This window comes from Pleurodeles waltl, chromosome 9 (assembly GCF_031143425.1).
Source record: "Pleurodeles waltl isolate 20211129_DDA chromosome 9, aPleWal1.hap1.20221129, whole genome shotgun sequence".
NCBI lineage: Eukaryota > Metazoa > Chordata > Amphibia > Caudata > Salamandridae > Pleurodeles > Pleurodeles waltl.
Window position 1 is genome coordinate 263,445,394 of NC_090448.1, and position 22,295 is coordinate 263,467,688.

The 22,295-nt window shown below is 45.1% G+C and overlaps 1 protein-coding gene across 6 annotated transcripts in view; it reads right to left on the reverse strand.

Moving 5' to 3' along the window:
- ATP2B2 (ATPase plasma membrane Ca2+ transporting 2) overlaps positions 1 to 22,295 on the reverse strand; it is a 1,884,743-nt gene that overhangs the window by 1,013,362 nt on the left and 849,086 nt on the right. Inside the window, exon 1 of one of the 6 annotated variants that reach the window (XM_069206672.1) lies at positions 446 to 578. The exons of the other annotated variants lie outside the window; for them this stretch is intronic. Coding sequence (XP_069062773.1) covers positions 446 to 512 — 67 coding nt within the window. The 5' untranslated portion in view covers positions 513 to 578. Of the gene's footprint in view, positions 1 to 445; positions 579 to 22,295 lie in introns of those variants that run through there. 6 annotated transcript variants of the gene reach the window in all.

A 22,295-nucleotide genomic window follows, 5' to 3' on the forward strand; every position in this document is an offset into this window, starting at 1 on the left:
TAGCATTGCGAGTCGCTAATAGGAAGGGAACACCCCTTCCTATTAGCGAGTCGGAAATGCATTTTGCGAGTTGCATCCGACTCGCAAAATGCATTTCTGCATTCCGGTGAGGCTTTTGCGAGTCGCAAACGGCGTTTTTCGCCGTTTGCGAGTCGCAAACGCTTTGCTACATCTGGCCCATGATTACTAAAACGAAATTAAAGAGGAAACATCCCCCAAGTGGTGTTCCTTGTGTTTTAAGCAGACCATGATACACAGACACCTACCAGTTTATGTGGCTCTGTGTGAATAAATCCGTAAAGAATGCTCATAAGTGGTGTGTAAGTAGACACCAACTTAACTGCTGGCAAAAGAAATCATATTTTAATGTTTATCGAAAATGCTGCCGTAAACAAAACCATCACGCGATTTAACGCATTCTCGGCAAAAGAAACCCCTCACTTACCTCGTGTTACTAGAAAGGCACGAAATGACGTGTCGTTGAGCCATGTAATAAGAGCTCCGGTTGGCATGTAGCGCAACCGGAGCCCCTCTGCCTTCCGTTTAAGTACTGGTAGACTGAGTAAACCACCGCGACGATAGACTGCTCCCGCGAAGCCCGATCGCCATGATAATGGCATGTACGATCGCGAGATATAAAACTCGGGCGCCATCTTGTAATGATTAAAAAAATTCATTTGAAAGTGTATGCCCCTGCATCTATATAAGAAACAGTAAGAAATATGGCAACAGAATAAGTGAGAAATAAATAAAATAAAAATAAAGCTAATACGTATTAAAAAAAGGGAGTGAAGTGCCGACCCATAATTATTTTGTTGGTAAAGCAAAGTAAAGCATAGATGGGTGATAAGAAAGTATATATTCCCAATTTACCAAAAGTGCAACCAGTGAAGACTAGATTAACAAAAACCTCAAGAAATAAGCATAAATTGGTATCACAAAGTGACAGTATGTAATCATTAATGTGGTATGCAACCCTCCTCACGTCTGTGTCTTGATACCCATCCCAAACTCCAGCTCAGATAGCTCCGCATAATATGCATCAATTTACTTTCTGACATAAGATGCTGAATATATATAACAAATAGGAGAAAGCAACCTTGGTAAAGAGACAAATTAACAACCATTGAACCATATGCAATATCCAGTTCCTTGATTATAACATGGCAATATCAGAATTGATTGTGAATAAAGTCAGAACAATTATCTAATTGATTCTATGAATTGCCCCTCAAGAGCTCATGTAAATCAATACAAAATGGCAGATTCATAGGTACAGTAACAGCACTGATAGTCGAACGATGATAGTAGTATACAATTGCCCTATACCTGTTACTCATTCTCAACGCGTGAGTAGTACACAGGACAAATCAATATTAGCCCAAGAAATATTCCATCTCATGGTTGGTGTTGAGGCCTACCTCCACAGCCCTCAGCTTGGGGATTCAATAGCATTCCCTTTTCCTGAGTGCTAATTCCCTGTTGCCTCCCCGTAGATCTCTATGTACAATCTCAAAACCAAAGAATTCAAAACTCTGGGTTTGGCCCTGTTTGGGGCATTGACACATGTGTATTACAATGGGATATCGTTCATCCCCCTGTCTAAGAGCTCTGTAGTGTTCACTCACTCTCGTTCTTAACGGTCTGATAGTACTGCCCACATAGTAAAGTCCACACTTACAGACAATCATGTATATGACATAACTACTATCGCAAGTAATATTTGAAATGATGCGGAATTGATCACCCACCTGGCTGTTGAAGGTAGAGATCCCTGATCGAGTCCATTTGCACATACCGCAGCGTTCACATTTATAGAACCCCTTATTTCGACTTGTAAGCCAATCCTCATGCTGTTGTGTAACCGGATAGCTGGGACATAATATGTTTGAATATTGATTTGTCAATGCAGTACTTATGGACTACTGATCTCATACTTTCATTTCACGTGTGCCTTGACCTCTGTTGAGCTTGCTTTTGTCTCTTTGAGATTGTTTTGGAGGAAGGGGCAGATCCTCCGGCCAGGAGCACGATGCCCTAAATTGTTTGTATCTATTTACTAGTGTGGTGAATGTTGTGAGCGCTTATTTTCCCTTGATTTTCCTTCCCATTTCTGTTGTCTAGATTTGGAAAGCAGACTGAGGTAACGCTAGTGATCCTAGGGGATACAAATATGGTGCCAGAAGCCCACATGCCTACCAATACTTCCAGGTATATGCAGTGGGTCACCATTAATGGGCAACAGGTAGAGACTCTGTGTGATACAAGAGCCAGTATGACCACTGTCAAGTGTTAGCTGGTGTCAACAGAGCAGGTCCTACCGAATGCATTCCACCAAGTTATAGTCACCAACTACCTGTGGCTCTGGTTCCCTTTGAGAGTGGGGGGTTTGTGGTACTCTGAAAATTGCTGTGAGTCCTGCCATGCCTATAGAGTGTCTGTTAGGCAATGATATGGAGCACACTACCTGGAGCGAGGTAGAGCTCAGGTCTCATTGGGAGATGATAGCATTGCCTGAGTGGGTCTGTATGACCACACGGTCCATGGCTGCCCGGGAAGGGAGTGAAGGGTATCGGGAACCTGGAACAAAGGCCCGACAGCTGCCAAGGAGAGGGACAAGGAGAACAGGAAACCAGTCCCTGAAGATCCCGTGGTGAAGGTTGATTGGGTCCCAGAGGAGGATGCTGCTGAGCCATTATTGCTGGCCTAGGTGATCTACCTGAGCTTGCTGGCTGGCAAGTTGAGAGTGGGCCCACCAGGGAGGAATTCTGCAAAGGGCAGAGAGAATCCCACTCTTGTGGGCTTAAGGTGACAGGCCTCAGCCCATGCAGCATGTAAAGCCACTGGAGATCACCTAATCTACTGGGAGAACTGAGGCGGCCTGTGTGTTGATGGTCCCCCAGTGTTACCAGGCCTTCCTTCTGGGTTTGGCTCATGACATACCCTTGGCATGACATTTAGGGCAAGACAATACCTTCGCTAGGCTTGCTGCCCACTTTTACTGGCCCAGAATGAAGACAGCCTCAGATACATTCTGCAGGTCCTGTCTCACTTGTCAGGCCAGTGGGAAATCAGGGAAAAAGCTGAAAGCTTCCCCGATCCTACTTCCTGTCATTGGCACCCCCTTTGTAAGGGTGGGCATCTACATCATTGGTCCATTGGACCCCAAAACATGTTCATCCTGGTCTTGGTGGACCATGCACATGCTACCCAGAGGCAATCCCTCTGAGGAAGGTGACTGCACCTGTGGTGAGCAGAACTCTGATGGTATCTTTACCCATGTGGGGTTCCTCAAAGAGATAGTGTCTGACCAAGGAGCTAACTTCATGTCTGCATACAAGAAGTCCTTGTGGGATGAGTGTGATGTGACTTATAAGTTCACCACACCATTTCACCTCCAAACCAATGGTCTAGTTCAGAGGCCCAGCAAGACCTTAAAGGGCATGATTGCAGGCCTACCTGAGGCCATGATGTGTAAATGGGACATCCTCTTGCCATGCCTTCTCTTTGCCTAAAGGGAGGTGCCACAGAAAGCAGTGGGGTTCAGTACCTTCAGACCCCTCTATGGCTACCCTTTCAGAAGAACTCTGAGCATAGTCAAGTAGGGGTGGGAGAAAGCACCCAGGACCCCCCAGGATGTGGTCAACTAAATGTTGGCCCTCTGGAACCATATGCACCGCTTCTGGAAAAAAGGCCAAGAGAAGCACCAAGGCCAGCCAAAGGTAATGAAACACTGGTATGGCCAGAAGACTACTCTGATAGAGTTTCAGCCTGGTCAGAAGTATGGGTCATGAAGCCAGTTGAGCCCAGAGCTCTCCAGGACCACTGAATTGGTCCATATGAAATCAATTAACGTCACTTACTTAGTGAACTTCCAGACCCCTGGGATCCCCCTTAGAGTGCTCCAAGTCAACAGACTCAAGCCTCACTTTGAGAGGTCCGAAGGGAGCATGCCCCTTGTGACAGATGAGGGTATGGAGGAGGAGAGTGAAAGTCTCCCTGACCTCTCTCAGCATAGGAACACAATGGGTCAGTGGAGGGTATCAACTTCTCTGCCACCTTGACCCCAGAGCCGCAAGGTGACTGGTACCAGTTCTGGGACAATTTGCATTCTGTTATCACTCACACCTGGACTCACATATCTGTGTGTCTATGACATTGACAGGGGAGACAGCTCCCATGTAAGGAACTACATTTACAACTTGTCAGACAGGGTTAGAGCCAGCATCCAGGGGAAAGCCCTCAGGATGCAACCCTTAGGGGTGATTGAGCCCTCTAGCAGTCCCTGGTCCAGCCCTGTGGTGTTGGTACCAAAGGCCGTCCCACTGGGCACCAAACCAGAACTTCAGTTCTGCATGGACTACAGGGGCCTCTATTCATTCACCAACTCTGATGCACACCCCATGCCTAGAGATGAGCGAATTGACAGGCTATTCCTCAGCACCTTTGATTAAAATCAGGGTACTGTTAGATTGCTTTGACTGGGGGATCAAAAGAGAAGTAGGCCTTCTCAAGCCCTGAGGGCCCTTACCAATTCTGGGTGATGCCTTTGGCCTGAGGAATGCCCCTGCTACCTTGCAATACCTGGTTAACAGGGTCGTGGCTGGCAAAGAGGCTTTCTGTGCCGCCTACTTAGATTACATTGCCGTCTGCAGTGTCAGCTAGGATGAACTCCTGCATCACCTCAAAAATATGCTTCAAGGCCTGCAACAGGCAGGCCTGACAATCAAGGCCAGAAAACACCCAATTGGGCAGGGTGCAGTGGTGTATTTGGAACACCTTGTAGGTGGTGGCAAGGTGCAGCTCCTCCAGACCAAGATTGAAACCATCATGGCCTGGCAACTACCTAAAACCCATTCCAAAGTGAGAGCCTTCCTAGGCCTCATGGACTACTATAGAAGATTCATTAAGAGCTATGGCACCATAGTTATCCCCTTAACTGAGCTAACCTCTAAGAAACAGCCTGGGCTGGGATCTGGACAGAGGCTTGTCAGAAAGCCTTGGATTCTCTCAAGGATGCTATGTGCACAGCATCTGTGCCCAGCACCCCTAATTACTCCAGGGAATTCATTGTGCAGACAGATGCTTCAGAGCATGGCATGGGGCAGACTTAGCACAGCTGAATGAGGAGGGCTTAGACCAACTGGTATCCTCCATTAGCAGGAGGTTAATTTCATGTGTACAGAGGTGGAGTGCCATTGAAAGAAAAGCATTTGCTGTGGTCTGGGCAATCAAGAATCAGATACCATCCCTGCTTGGGACTCACTTCTAGGTTCAGACAGACCACAGGTCACTGAGATGGCTCATGCAAATGAGGGGTGAAAATCCTAAACTTTTGAGGTGGTTCATCTCCCTACAGGGAATGGAATTTATGGTGCATTATCACCTGGGGACTAACCATGTCAATGTTGTTGGTCTCTCCAGATTATTTTGCTTTAGTGAAGAGAACTCCCAAAGGGTTGGGTAGCTCTCCCCACCCTCAGCAGGTGGAGGGGGGGGCACATGTTAGACCTGACAGCCTGAGGGTGCCTTTCACAGTAAATATGTCAAGAATAATATGTTAATTATAACCTTCATAATAAACAGATCAGAGTTATGACAACAGAAATATTTTTTCCTAGTGAACCAATCAGGCCTACAGCAGTTTTGAACAGCTTATCACAGAACCAAATAAAGACTACTGTACTGAGCATAAGCTTTTCCACAATGCAACCATCAGGAATACAGTCATAAAATGACACAGTATACAAAATTACAGTTGGCCAAGCAAACTACTCCCTATCCTAAGAGAGTCTAACAAGGATTTTGATAGTCCAAATCTTCTATAGCCAGAGTTTGTCAGAAGGTTAACGGCACCAGAATGCTTACCTACTACGATAAACTGTCAGAGTTCATGTAACAAAATACCTATAGGCTTTCTTACAGAGGAATAACAATCTACCCTTAACTATCTATTGATTTGAACCTATTATTTTCACAATCAATATGTCAGGCCTACTACCACATGTATTGTACCTTTTCATTACAAACAATTAAACCAATAAACTTAATCACTGACTTGTCCCTATAAGCAACTCAGACCTATAAGCAACTCTGACCTACTGTGTTGGTTCATAAGCCTTCACACAAGGCAACCTTCAGGTACACCATCATAATAGTACGACTATGTACAAAATACAGTTGTGCATGATTCAATGTAACAAAAAGCCTGTCTACAGACTTTAGTGCAGCATAATAACAGTCATCCTTAAAGGCTGTTTGCCTTTCACAAATACATTTCACAATTCATAATTAATGCTATTTAAACCCTGATTACGAATGACACCATTTCACCTGGAGTGAAAAAGCTGGGTGAAATTATACCACCCACTTAGAAGTGTCTTTGGGCACAGAATTATCACGTCCACAAACAATAGACCTGGTAATTCTGGACCCAGGGACAATAGACCTAATTTTGCTGCTGCAGGAGCTATGAGCAGCAGTACATCCTTGCCCCTATTCAACTCCTGCATCAGCACGGGGACAGCAAATGACAGACAAAGACCCGCCTTACCCCAGGATCCCCACTCATGCCATGCAGCCCTCACGCTGACACTTTCTGCCTGCTAGAGCACTTGACAAATGTTGTTGGTTTTCTCCCCTGATTCTGGAAAATATGCACCCTAGAGGCCCATGTATTTCTGGGCTTGTGCAGTTCTAGATATAGAAAGAATTTGGTGCAGGAATACGGCCAGAGTGGGACATTCTGGCCTCTTGGTATCCTAACCGAAATTCCAGACAACTTCTAATGAGGGCCCAAGAGAGTGCTCAACAAACCCAAAGGATTGATTTGTATTGTCAAAAGCTAACATCTCAAATTATACCTCGCATTTCATTTACTTTATTTCTGATTTAAAATCTTTTACACATTTCTTGGATCAGTTCTGAAGAAACAAATAATAGGAGCTACAGAAAAGAATAGGTCTATTACCCGGAAAAAGGGGACTAGGCAACATATTTTGAAAAGTCAATCTGCAGCCTGTGCGTAACAAGTCCCACAGAGATCAGGCATTAGCAAGAACTATAGCAATAGCGCTGCTGGCATTTCAGACTCTACCTTTGTGCGTAATTCATGACGCCTAGCATAGCAACATAATTGTGTTTTCAAAGAGGTACCACACAGGAGGCTTATTTAAATAGCAACTATATAGTGATTTCTTTTCCTGAGAAGAAAGTCCTGCGTAGAGGTCATTTGTGACAACAGCACCTGATAAAAGATGGAGCTGCCAATCAAACTGTCACCATCTGTGCTCGGTGAATGCCAGTTTATTTTTTACAGTGTGCAATCTATAGTACATCAAAGTTAAAGTAGCGCTCATGCACTTTTCAGTCACAGCACAAATGGACTGTGTGTTAGCTGTGGAGAAATGCCAGTTTATTTTTTACAGTGTGCAATCTATAGTACATCAAAGTTAAAGTAGCTCTCATGCACTTTTCAGTCACAGCACAAATGGACTGTGTGTTAGCTACGGAGACAACAGTTTTAGGCCCAAACCTCCTTTGTGTCCTTTCAGAGTGATGGAGCAGGGACGTTTGATGTACATGTGTTACTACTGTAATGTTTATAGTAGTGGGTATGTAGTGCCAGTGCTCTTAGTTTCTTTGGAAAAGGATTTTCATGTCTGTTTAATCCTCTCCTCAGTCCGGAAAGTTCTCTGTGAAGGCAGGGTATGTGAGCGGGAGGTTTGAAGGATAAAGGATCTTGTAGACCGTTTGTAGTGACTACAGCAGCATCAATAGAAGTTATGATAATATGTTTCAGTAACACTGTCTGAGATTTAGGCAGACTTGCACACTGTAATCTAATTCTTTTGTGCACAGGCGGTAGCCAAAGACTGATTTGAGCAACTTGTCCATCTGAAGTTTAGACAAAGCCACCCAGACACTCATGCACCCACTCAGACACCCACTCACTCAAGCACCCACTCACAGATCCACACAGGCACTCCTTCACCAACTTACACAGCCATGTACACACCCATACAATACTCACTGTTGGAAATGGCCCTTTCTGCAGGGTAATCTCCAAACTTTTTGTCTTTCGCCTCCTATTTTTCTGACCCTCTTTTTGTTGGCTTTAGAACCCTGGGCACTTTACCACTGCTAATCAGTGCTAATGTGCATGTGCTCTCACTCCCCTACAACTTGGTGTAATTGGTTTACACCTGTTTGGCTTGTTTATTTACCTGTAAGTCCCTTGTAAAGAGGTATACCATCTGCCCAGGGCAATTCTACAGTTATAGTTACCTGAGCTAAATATAACCTACGCCTTTGCAGTGCACTTCTTATGACCTTACATATTACATCACACATCACATGGTCAGTGACATCACTGATGACATCCTCCATAGAACCACACACACACACACACACTCACACCTCCATACAACCCCTCATACACACATTCACACACCCACACAACCACTCACATTACCAGCCACAGACCCATAAAACTACTGGCACATAAACTCACTTACTCGTACAGCCACTCACACAACCACTCACTCACCCATTCAGCCAGTCACACAGTCACTCACAGACCCATACAGCTACTTAAGCACTCACACACCAATACAACCACTCACATACCCATTCACACACCCACACAGTCACTTACACAACCACTCACTCACCCATACAGCCACTCACATAGCCATTCACTCACCAATACAGCTACTAACAGAGCTACTCATTCACCCATACAACCACTCACACATCCATTCACTCATCCACAAAGCCACTTACATAACCATTCACACATCAGTACAATCACTCACGCGCCCACTCACTCCTCTAAACGGCTACTCACACAAATACTGTGCAAAACAACCACTCACACACCCACTCACTTACCAATACACCTAGTCAAACAGCCACTCACTTACCCATACATCCACTTACACACCCAGTGACTCACCCATAGAGCTATTCACACAGCTACTTAGTCATCCTTACAGCCACTCACACATACACTTACCCACCCATGGAGCCATTCATGCATCCACCACAGTCACTGATACAGACACTCACCCACACACACACACTAACCCACCCATACAGCCACTCACACAGTCACCCATACAGCTTCTCAGACACCCACTTATTCACCCATACAGCCACTCAGACACCCATTATCACACTGATACAGACAGTCACAATGCCACTCAGATTAAAAAGAATAGTAATTTAACATATGCAGTAGCTTAGCATATATTTTTAACTCTTGGAAAATGTTTGTGAAACACTTACACTCACCGGATGATGTCATCAGTGATGTCATCAGTGATGTAATTTGAGCTGTCATCATTGATATCACTGACCAAGTTATCAGTGATGTAATATGAGAGACATAAGCAGTGTATTGTGGGGCGTAACTTAAAATTAGGTCATGTAACTATAACTGCTGAATTTCAGTGATTTTGTATAAGTGAATCTGAGCCTAACGATAACGTTCCTGTAACCTTGGGTTTTTCAGTAAATAATATATACATAAAGATTGAATTATACACTCATACACATATTTATACAATACAAATGTGTGTGTTAGGGTATGTGAATAAATATTTTGTGAGTGTGTTTTAATCTGTTGTTGTGGTATGCATTGTAATGGGAAAAGTCATTAAGTCACTGAAGTGAAAGTGTATGCATTGTAGGTGTAGTCATGATAGTGGGTGTGTGGTGTGTGTACTGTGTGGTTTTTCCATTGTAAACACAGAGCCTTAGAAAAAGGATTTGTAGCATAACATGTAGCTAGAACTCAAAAACATAGGTAATGTGGCTTCATTCTTTCAGAGCAAGGACAGTGAGTAGTTGCGAGAGAGAATATGTCCAATCTTTGATCTATCTGAAACTGCAACATTGGACACCCTTTTGAGTCAACAACCTCAGGCCAGGCAATTCCACTAGGGAAGCTCTGTTGTCACCGCCTATGTCTATTTGTTATCAACAATCTATTCTTCCATTGTCCCCAATTGAGTCAGATGTAACCCCTTCCCTACCAAGGACGTAACAGTTACGTCTGCACCAAAAATGTAACCGTTACGTCCTGGGACTGGCTCATGGGGAAACACTCCCACCAACCCCCCCCAGGTCAGGGATGGAAAGGCAATTGCTTCCCCTTCCACCGCCCGCACCCCACTCCCAGTGACATCTGATGACATCAGCGAGCGATCGCTAGCTGACCTCATCAGAGGCTGCCCCATCGCACTGATCAGAAGGGAAATGCTGTGCATTTCTCTTCCGATCGGGGTGGGGGCAGGCAGAGGACATGAAAGGAAAGACCTTTCCTTTCCTTTCCTGTCTGTCTAAGCATTTCTGCAGCCGGATCGTGAAGCGATCAATATTTCACTGTTGATTGACTGTATTAGGTGAGATATAGACAACAGAGTAACTATATATAGTCAAAGAATAACCTGTCATATGTCCACTTTACATTATATGCTATGTGCTACAGAATAATAAGGGTATGGTTTTAGAGGTAACATAAATAATTAAAGCTGTCATTCCGTATATCATGTGGTGGTGTAATGGATCACATGTAACAGACTGTCAAATTGTGTACTGGATAGCTGCTCTGAGTTGCCTTACAATGGTGCCAGCCCTAACAATCTATGGCACCACATACTCATCCAAAACAGCTAAGGGTTCTGAGCAGAAAAAACAAAATACACATTCCAGTACCTTACCCAAAAGAGCAAGTGTATGAGCACAGTCAAGAGGTAAACCAAGGCGATACAATCAGTCCTCTTCATAGGGCTTGTGGTGCCCTATAATTGCTGACTGAGTGGCAGTTAAGACTACCACTCATTCGCAGTGTGGAGAGAGCTGGAGATGCATGCTCAGAATTTTATCCTGATTTAAAGAAGGGGTTTAAAAATAAAATGGCAGTTGAGGCAGCCACATAGGAGGCACAGGGGAACTTCCATGGTTGACCACGAAGTACTTGTGGATTGCAGCTGCTGCTTATGAAACTTTCTAAGATTCATAACACCAATTATCATGGTACTTCAAGATTTCTAAAACAAGACTATTTATATGTTACATAATTAAGGATCCATGTCACAAGCACTGACCTGGGGTGATCCACCATTGACTGCTGCACACATAACCCACTTTACCTGAAATGCTCTCTGCCTTTTACTTTTACCTGAATACTCATCTCACTTTTAATTTCTCATCAAGCCACATTCTCCATAATGAATATATGGATGTGGATTTTCATCCATATCGTTTTCTCTACAAATTTCACTTCTGCCATATAACAGATGAACATAATGTTAGTGAATGACAAATAGTAAATATTGACTATTCAAAATACAATTCTGCCCATCCATGAGAGTTAGTCACGTTTACAGCACCATGCTTGAAGTTTACAACAACAGTTTTCCATGAACTGTCTAGCTGTTACTTCAAGCTCAGATAAGAGATATCAAATACAGTCACCCAATAAAAAAATAGGTGCCTGTATTGTATTTTGTCTGTCTGGAGACAGTACACAAGGTTTTCTGCTAGAATGGCCCCTTGTAAGAATGCCTTGTAATTTGCATGTATTTATTGACAACTGTATTACATTCTGGGGAGATGATCTTCCCAGGCACCTCTCTGGGGAAGGAAATTGTGCTCATTGTGGTTTGTTAAACCCTTTAAATCTGGAGGTGGTACTTGTGCTGATTGCGAGTGGGGCATTGCAAAAAGCCATGAATGTGGTTATATTTTGGGACAGAAAAGTCTCCCGTATGGTAATGGATGTGTACCCCTGTCCTGAGTGCTCAGCTGTACTGATGTCTGAATCCCTAATGCTGATTTTTTTTTTCTCATGGGCAAACACAGAGCATACGCATGTACCATGATATAGGCCTGTCTCACGGATTACAGTATTGGGGTGTCCAAATCACTACCCACACAGTGATGAGTGGATACTCTCTTTATCAAGAGCTAAGAAGAATGGGCACAGTGGTGGCAGTATATCATGTCGTGATCAGGAGGAGTGAACAGGACCTTTTTAATCTGTGTCACTGGAGTGAGGCCTACAGACGCACTCATTTTAAATTACGTTCTCAGACATTTTAAAATAAGCTCAGCTGCTGTGTGCTTAAATCACCCTTGGCCTACATCTGTTTAATGTGAAGTTCTGCTCAGTGCATAAGTGGTGTCTGTGCTGGATGTATGTGTACAGATTTGGCCATTGCTGCATTTCTGTAAGCTGGGTGGGGTACACACGGGAGAGAGGAGAACCATGCTTTCCCTGTACACTTGAAAGGGTGCTCTTTGTTTCAGTGAGATGTCTGGGCACATCTCAGGAAGGAGATGATAAGTTCATAAAGAGTAAGGCTGAGGACCTGCCTAAGCCTTTGATGCACACATCAGTGTGGCTGACATTCAGGTGTGTGTGAACTCTGGTCTCTCCCATGGATTGTGTTGTGGGGCTATCAACTTTGTAGTTGCTACTGTTGTGACAGAATGTTTTCAAGAGGCAGAGGACTGGGCACTTCAAAGGAAGCAAACCCCTAACATACACTTCAAAGACTCAGGCCCTAAATCACATTTACTGTCTGGAAAAAGACTGTAAGAAGGGGAATTTGAGACCCTGATACTTTTCATCTGCCAAGCGGCCAGAGGGGCTGTGTGAGGAGAGGAAGCTCCTCAAGACTTCTGTTCATGACAGGAAGGGGGGAGCAAAGTCTGCTAGATTCCTTGCTTGCTTGCTAGGTGATCGTACATCACCCAGGAAATCCAAAACCACATAGCCTGGAGCCCTGAACACCAGTATCTGTCTGCTTGCCAAGACTAGGCTTTGATGAAATTTTTATTACCAGGTTACACATAATTACCAAACTTACTCCACTTTCCGTGCTTTCAGGTAGACATTTTGAAGCAGATCCACTGTTTAGCAAATTTTTTAATGCAAACAGCATTTCAAGTAGAATTTTTACTCAGTCGGAAGTTTGAGTAATTTTTTAGCATGAACAAACAAATCAGTACGCCAACAGCAGTGTTTTAATCATGAGTGGCATCTTGTGCAGTCAACAAACATTTCATGTAAACTTTTCCGCAAGCAGACTATTCTGGTAATTTTTCAGTGCACACATACAGATCCAAACTCGAGAAACAAGAAATCAACTCAACTTTTCTGTTGAATTTTGACCCGGACAGACCGTTCGGGTAATTTTTGGAGTGGGAAATGCTTTTTGTCTAATTATGCATAATTTATGTCATTTTGTGGTAATTTTGTATAATTACGATACACAACATTAAGTAAGTTTTGCTCACCCCCAGCCAAAACCAGTGTTCTCTGAGAGGAAGAGGAAAGTGTTTAAGGGAGCAAGGTCTGCTGAGGGGACCTGTCAAGTGGACTCCCTTTGCGAGGTGTGATGAAACTGCTGCTGCTACACTAATTGGGTGATTACCTGTTAGTCCTGCCTCCCTACAGTTTTCTGACCCTGTGTTTGCTGGTTTTAGGACTCTCCACACTTTACCACTGCTGACCAGTGCTAAAGTGCATATGTTCTCTCACCTAAACATAGCAAAAGTGGTTCCTACCCTGTTGGCATATTTAATTTACCTGGAAGTCCCTAGTAAAGTGCACTACCTGTGCCCATGGCCTTTAAAATGCAGTGCAACTAGTGGGCCTGCAGCACAGATTGTGCCACCCACATAAGTAGCACCTTAACCATGTCTCTGGCCTACCATTGCAATGCCTGTGTGTGCAGTTTCACTGCAATTTTGACTTGGCATTTAAATCTACTTGCCAGTCCATAAACTCCCCCTTTTCAACATATTCCTACATATAAGTCACCCCTAAATTAGGCCCTAGGCAACCCATAGGGCATGGTGCTATGTAAGTAAAAGGCAGGACATGAACTTATGTGCTGTACTTGTCCTGGTAGTGAAAATCTCAACAATTCATTTTCCACTAATATGAGGCCTGCTCCTCTCATAGACTAGCATTAGAACTACCCTCATGTACTTTTGAGTGTTAGATTCTGATATGGAATGAGTAGCCCTGTCATATTTAGTATTGCCACAATGATAATAAAAAATCCTACTTGCTGTGCCACTTTTAGAAAGTGGACATTTCTCTGCACTTACTACCATCTGTGCCTTACAGCCCTGTCTTCAATCCATGTCTGGTCTTTACTGGTTGACAGCTCCCCTTATGCATTGCACCCAGACAGCCATAAACATAGGACACTCAGTCTCATCTGCATTCATCTTATTACTGAATGGGTCTCCCTGGGCAGGAAGGGTGGATGGGCTCTCTCTTGCATCTCAAAGGCCAGTGGCCTGTCCTCACACAAAGGACTGGTAACCTCCCACGGGGATCCTGGCAGTCAGGATTAGGCTGAAAGGGGAACATTTGCACTTCAAAACCCCTCTTTGGAGTTTCCCCCACTTCAGAGGCATTTTGGGTATTCAAACTGGGTGTCTGACTCCACTAAATCAGACACTTTTGGATCTACACCTGAACTCTTTCAGAGAATCTATCTGGCTGCTCAAAGGACTCATCTGGACTGCTTTCCTGAGAAGGGCTGCTGCCCTGCTTCCTGCTGGCCTCTGACTTTACTTGAAGGACACTGCCTTCCCCAAAAGTGTTCTCCAAGAACTTGGTTTCAGCTTGCCTCCTGTTCTGAAGTCTCAGGGGAAGCAAAGACTTCATCTATTAGCTTTTAGCTAGTTTCTGACTTCAGGGACGCCAGGAGCAACTTCAGTGGAGCCAGCAGCGATGCCCAAGCCTGCTTCCGCTCCATGTACATCACTGCATGCAGTGACCGCTACCTGCAAAGCAAGTCCGACATTGCAGCGACACCTCTGATGTCACACAGTGTGATCGTGACACGCCGAAATCGGATCATCACGTCTTGACCAACTGGATCCATTGACCCCACCGGGTCTCAAGGAACCGACGACACACCAGCTCCCTCTGCAACAAGACAGAACCAATGTCTCACCTCCCAGACACCGTAAGGGACTGACGCCGCACTGGCTCCAGCGACGCTTCATCTCAATGATTCTGTGTGACATCTTTGTTTCCAAAGGTACTGTGCCTGGTGGTCCATGTGACTCCATGACTGGCAACTGTGGCGTCGTATTATTGTGAACAACTCCGTCAATGATGCCATGATAGCCCCAGTTGGAGCTATTGAGTTTCTAAGCACTTTAGTTGGATTTAATCTTTAAAAATTCATAACTTTGCTTGTGTACATTGGATTATGTTGTTCCAGCCTTATTCTATTCAGATAAATGTTATCTATTTTTCTAAACCTGTGTGGTGTATTTATTTGGTGTATTTGTTGTGTTACTGTATGATTTATTGCACAAATACTTCACATATTGCCTTCTAAGGTAAGGCTGACTGCTCAGTGCCAAGCTACCAGAGGGCGGGCACAGGATAATTTGGATTGTGTTGTGACTTACTCTGACTAGGATTGTGGTGCCTACTTGGACAAGGGTGCATACCTATGCCAACTACAGACTCCAATTTCTAACATTACCAATGTGCAGGATGAAATCAGCGACCCTTGTGTGTCATAGACCACCGTAAACTAAGCCATGTGCATCACTGTGCCGATCTGGATGGGGCCGGTATGTAGTGAGGAGAAATGACCGTTTGTGCCAGAGGGGGTCATTGCGTGAAGAGTGGCATGCAGTGTGGGCCACTGTGCTTGAGCTGTGGTGAGCCGCAATCCTGTATGCCTGAATGGGATGCCACGTGAGGATTTCCATGCTGATAGGGCCATACTTCTTGAGTTGCAGTGAGCTGTGACCCCACACATTAGGAGGAGTTGCTCCTGAAGACTTTTCTGTGCCAAGTGGCCACAGGGGGTCAGTAAGATCACAAGACAAGCAATCTAGTCTTCCACTCCCTCTGGAGAAGTGAGGCTATCATGGGAGTACCGTCACAGTCACCAAGGTGAAGGACTTGCTTCAGGATCATCGCGTCACTCTCCAGACGAAATACTTACCCTGCAAGGAGGAACCACTAAGGACCTCAGGTCACTTTAGTGGTGCAAGTATATGTGAGGAGCTCTGCGCCAACTGACTACAGCCCTCCTGGGCTGCGTGCGGCAAAACTCACCAGACTAAGGCCCTCATTCTGACCTTGGCGGGCGGCGGAGGCCGCCCGCCAAAGTCCCGCCGTCAGATTACCGTTCCACGGTCGAAAGACCGCGGCGCTAATTCTGACTTTCCCGCTGGGCTGGCGGGCGGTCGCCTTCAGACCGCCCGCCAGCCCAGCGGGAAAGAGGCTTTCACAATGAAGCCGGCTCGGAATCGAGCCGGCGGAGTGGAAGCTGTGCGACGGGTGCAGTTGCACCCGTCGCGTATTTCACTGTCTGCGCAGCAGACAGTGAAATACATGTAGGGGCCCTCTTACGGGGGCCCCTGCAATGCCCATTCCAGTGGCATGGGCACTGCAGGGGCCCCCAGGGGCCCCGCGACCCCCCCTACCGCCATCCGGATCCCGGCGGTCGGACCGCCGGGATCTGGATGGCGGTAGGGGGGGTCGGAATCCCCGCGGCGGTGCAGCAAGCTGCGCCGCCGTGGAGGATTCAATGGGGCGGCGGTACACTGGCGGGAGCCCGCCAGTGGTGCCGGTCCGACCGCGGCTTTACCGCCGCGGTCGGAATCCCCATTGGAGCACCGCCGGCCTGTCGGCGGTGCTCCCGCGGTCCTCCGCCCTGGCGGTCAAAGACCGCCAGGGTCAGAATGACCACCTAAGTTGCTGCCACTACCAGCGCCGATGGGCAGGGATAGTGAATAGGGAGAAAAAACTATTGAGTGAGGAGGGAGCGGGACACAGGGAACTGCTACAAAAGACTAGAGCCCTGACTTATGTCTTATTTACCTTTGTGTGGAAAACGGTAAAATAAAATACTTCTCTTATTCATGAAACTGTGCAACTAGCTTGACAATAATTAATCGCTGCTTCATGCATTTTGAGTTGTAAGCTCTAAACCCCAACCCCCTCTCCCCTGGGAGCCTTGGACTGCTCAGACCACATTATTCCTGAGAGTCAAGTGCTGAAGGGGTACTTGACCCAGCTGTTCAGAATCCATAGTAGGTCGGGCCTAGCACCCTACCACTACTGTTGCTTCCAAACTGATGAACTGAAAGCTGCTCTTTTTCCCCTGCTTAGAGATATGCCTGAAAGCCACTACATAAGCTCTGCTGGTGTTCCATGCTTTTAAACTGGCTTGTGTGAAACACCCCAGCCAGCCCATGGAAACCAGACACTAAACAAGCACCTTGAAAAAAATGCATCCCTCAGAAGAGACCAGAAGATGGCTACACATGAAATCTTCAGCTTCCGCTGCAGGTGAGCTGAGTTCAGTGCTCCCTTCATAGGAGGGGTCCAGTAACAAGTTGGATTGCCAACTTGCTGAATCAAGAGAGGTCTGTGTAGTGTCAGAAAATCCCTTTGTTTTTTCCCTTTTCTGAGGACTAGACGCTGACTGCCTCGTTGCAGATGCTGAACCAGATCACAGGCCTTTGCTCAGGTATGAGGGCTGATGTCTCCTAAGGGATTCAGAAAGGCAAGTTAGAAGCTTAACATGCTGTGCTCAAAATAGAACTAGCTGAGGGAGAGTAGAAGTTGTTAAACACCATGATAGCTTTGTTTTTATGTTTCACTCTCCTCGTGACTATTTCAATCCTACTGTGTTGTATGGTTCTGGTTATTACAGCTCACGCCTTAATATCTAAAATGCAGTTGTTTTATTAAAACATTATATAAAACTTATACTGCCTTTGTCATTTGTATATGAGATCATACTGTAAATGAGAGAGTTGGTTTGGATCTGAGTGACCACGACTTCCCTGAGAAGTTCCAAAGATGTCATGCGCTTGGCTGCCCAATCATCTCTTCCCTGTTGGAGAAATGAGGCACTGCTAGTTAGCCGGAGCAAAACCGGATTTAGGGTGACAGAGGTCCTTCCAACTGGGTCAGACTCAGTCCCCCCCACCGTGAACGATCCTCCTGGAGAGTAGAAATCCGGTTTTCTACTCTCCCTCAGCTAGTTCTATTTTGAGTACAGCATGTTAAGCTTCTATCTTGCCTTTCTGAATCCCTTAGGAGACATCAGCCCTCATACCTGAGCAAAGGCCTGTGATCTGGTTCAGCATCTGCAACGAGGCAGTCAGCGTCTAGTTGTGGTCCCCTGGTCAGAATCTCCCTCTTGCATGTAATGGGACAAGGAAGTGTTTTTATAACTAACATGTCAGCGTGATCACAAAATGTCCCTACGCAGGAATGCCAAATACTAAACTCCTACCACGTCTATCGGCAATGTCCCAGACAGTATCCTTGACTGGAGCCCGGAGTGAGCAAAAATGTGTTATTGAGAACTCCAGTGCTGAAGTAGGCTAAACAGTGTGATATAAAAAATAAAACAAGAAGGCCTCAAACCACGTTGTTGGGCACGGTAATCCCTGCCTGCTCTGTGGCCTTCCAAAAATGGTTCTGACAACATATAAGCTTGCTGATTACCATTCTGATCTGGATCTGCTTGCATGTAATGTCGGGCTTTTCTGAGGACTAGTCAGTGGTCTGCACTCCATCACCACTGATGTAGATTCCCTTCTTCCCCTGAAATGGGGGACTGGTGACCCGGAACCTCTAAGTCCCTCTGGTAGTGAGCTATCCCTCAAAATCAAGAGATAGGCTTAGCTCTCTGGAGCCAGCAGGCACACTTTATGAACACCAAGGCCAAGGTCTCTTCTATGTAGTGTATTAAGTGCAGTGTCTAGCATCACCAATGTTCATAGAAACGCATTGTGGTTTTCATTAGCATGTTTGTGCTAATGTTCTTAATTCATTTAGTCATCACAGTATCTAATAGAGAAATCCAGGGTCTCTGGTTTTACAGCATTATTCATTTCATTTTTTGTGTAAAGTTTATTGGAATGTGCTATTGTTTCATAGTACATTGTGTAATGTGTTTTTAGAACTGAAATATGTACTATAAATATACTGAAATATTTTGGAATAATATTAAGGTTCAGTGCTCACAAATCTGGGTGGCCATGCAATTCTGTGTTACACCACGAATACTTGTGTTGCACTGTAAGTGGACTCAACCTGCATCACCTACCCTGAGCTAGGCCATCATTGTTCATTCACATCTAATCCAAATGTCAGGGAGGCTTACAGAGGCAAACGTTCTGGTGCACACCTCAACCACAGTGCCCTGGTTGGGAGGGACCACACTTTCAGAGTAGCGAGTGACCCCCTGCAATTGTGTGTGCTGAAGACAAATCCAGTCATAAGGCAGTACAGAGTGAAGGTGCTAGAGAATTCACCATGAAAAAGGTTTGGACAAGTTTTTGTGAAAATTGCTAAGGATCATCAAATGTACATAAAGAAGTATCCAGCATGAGCTATCCTGTAAAAGGATCATGCATAGGTTAGGAAAGTCTTCCTTTTTGCCCTGGTCACCCCAAAACCTTTCGACTGATACTGGTGGTTACGACTCTGACTGTGCCCTATGTACTGCTAACCAGTCCCAGGGCCAGTGCTCTGTGTAAAAAGGATTATGTAAATTAGGCTAATTATAATTGACTGTATCAACCTTCCTATAGGCCCCTAGTATATGGTAGGGCATGTAGGTTTAGGGACCCCAGCTTAGGTAGTGCACCCATATGTGCACTGCTGTGGTGCCCAGTGTCATTTTAAAGGCATGCCATCCTTGTTGGCTGCTTTTAAGTTAAAGTTAACCCCAAATTCTACTTTGGAATTAAAAGTACTTCCAAAGTCTTAAACTACCTTATTTTTACATATACCTCATCCCTACGGTATGCCCTAAGAGCGCTCAGGGTTGGGTGCAGTGTAACTAAAAGCAGGGACTTTATAAAAAATGTTTTATAAGCACTGGTGAGGGAAAATAGCTACATTTGTTTTTCCCATTGTAGTAAATGGGTTCCATAGGCTAATATGGAGAAACTTTATAAGAAAGTCTTATTTTCTATAGGAAGGAGCTAAATATTGCAAGTTTAGTGTGAAATTAAAAGTTATAATAAATCCAACAACTTGCCACTGTTGAATTCAATATAACTAATACCTAGAAAGAGTTTTAGAACTGTTGCTAAAAGTTACCAACTTCAGCCCTGTAGTGCCCTTCTCTGATTGGTCAGCCTCCGGCAGCCTGAGCCATGTTGCCTTAATGAGCTGCGAAGTGGCCTGCCGTGAAACAAAGTAAGCATCTGGTGGGAGGAGATCTGCCTCAGCAGAGGGTAGAAGAGGATGGGGGAGAGCAGCCAAACTGGACTTTAAAGGGAGAGGGAAGGATATTTCGGACAGCCACTGTACCTCCCTTATTTCCTGCAAACCCAGACAGACAGGCAAACCCTGATTAAATTAAGAGAGGACTGGAAAGGTGTGTGTTAAGGGAAACTTAGGCACACTAGTGGGTGGACTCAGCCAGATCTAAACTCTAAGATAGAATTTTTGCCATCTTGGATTTTGGAGGAATGTTGCTCCCTGGATTTCATTTTTGCCACACTTCCCAGGGAGCGGTCACTCCAGAGGGGGTGGTGGCCTGCACGTGATTGGACAGAACCCCCACCCCCCTGCTTGCCACCCCAGGAGCAAGGGAGCTGCACCCTACTTGAGATTCCTACTGGAACAAGACAAGAAGAAGAAAAACTGCCCTTCTGGACTCCTGGCCTGCTACTGGATACTGCACTCAGAGGGACTGCACCAGTTGCACACCTTCGGCTTCACCAAGAAAAGCACTTTGCCTGGCTTCTACTACTTCAAGAAGAGACTCCCTGTAAGCTACAGGTAGAAAAGTGCTGACCAGAGTCCTCTGCATCAATCCCTGCAGAAATTGACCAGCTGACCAGTGAGCAGTGGTCATTTTTGGATTTGAACCAGGTGTATTCTGGGTAGTTAGAGTTCTAACACCCAAGAAGCGACTCAGAGCTTCTGGAACCTTGCGGTGAGTTGTGGGCACCTAAGTAACCTTAAAAGTACTTCTGGAAGAAGATCAGGAAGTTTGGTGAAGCTTGGAGCAACTTTGGAAAAAAGCTCCATAGGTGAACTGAACGGACGTCGTGAGTCAAACCGGCCAACGTTGAATATGACCATGCCTCACTTGCAGGTTTGTCACGCTAAAAAGCTCCAGAGCCCCAGACTTCAGGGCTTTCACCAGGGGCTTGTGGAAAGGCAATCCTACGACATTGCATAAAAATCGGGTTGCAGTGGAGGGTTGTTAAATGTCTGTGAAGAAAAGATCCAAAAACGTTTCTAAGTCCAAAGGTAAAAAGTTGACCGAGGCCTCCCGCGAGTGTATCCGAGGAGGGCTCCAGCGAGGTCAGCTTCAACTTCAACTTTTTCCTGGACAAAGATTTCCATCCTGAAAAATCATCTAAGTCCGAACGAAGAACTCTTGATCGAGGCCTCCTGTAAAGTGAATCCAAAGAGGGCTCCAGCGAGTTCGGCCTCAACTTGTAACTTCATCCTGGTTAAAGAGACATCTTCAAATATTCTTCTAAGTCCGAAGGTAAAACTTTGAATGAGGCCACCCATTTAGTGTAGCCGAGCAGGGCTCCATTGCGTTCAGCCTCAACCTTTTTCACCTTGCCCCGGTCAAGTGTGATCAGATGTTCCGATTGGCGCCATTGTTTTATAAGCACTAGGAAACATTTAATCTTTAAAAATTCATATCTCCAATTCTCTGTATGAGATATTTGTCATTTTAGTGTCATTTAAAAGATACAAAAAATCTATTTTAATAAAATGGAGTTGGATTTTTATTGTGTTTTGTGTTTCACTTATTTATCGTTTTGTGAATGTTAAATGCCTCACACTCCTGTCTCCTAAATTAAGCCTAACTTCTTATTTCCAAGTTACCAAGGGTTGGGCTGGGATTAATTTATTGAGACCTTGACTGGACATTGTGGGGGTTTGTGGTCTATTGCTAAGTGTAGGTACGTACCTGCCCATACCAATAATCCACTTTCCAACACATAATATTTTAAAAAATATGTAATTCTCAATGACTGAGTGTCACAACACAGCAACTCCGCTCCACACTACTGCACTATAGAAGAAAGACCGGAATACCCAAGATGGATTACAGTTGAACATAACAAAGGACAAGAACTGGGAAGCTGAAAGAGCATTCTGCCAGCATCTGAATATGTTAAAAAATGCATTTATACTTGCAATTAGAGGGAGGGAGGAATATATGATGACAGATGCTTGGATGGACGGATGGAGTGATAGATGGATTAAGTGGATGGATGAAAGGTAAGTGTTT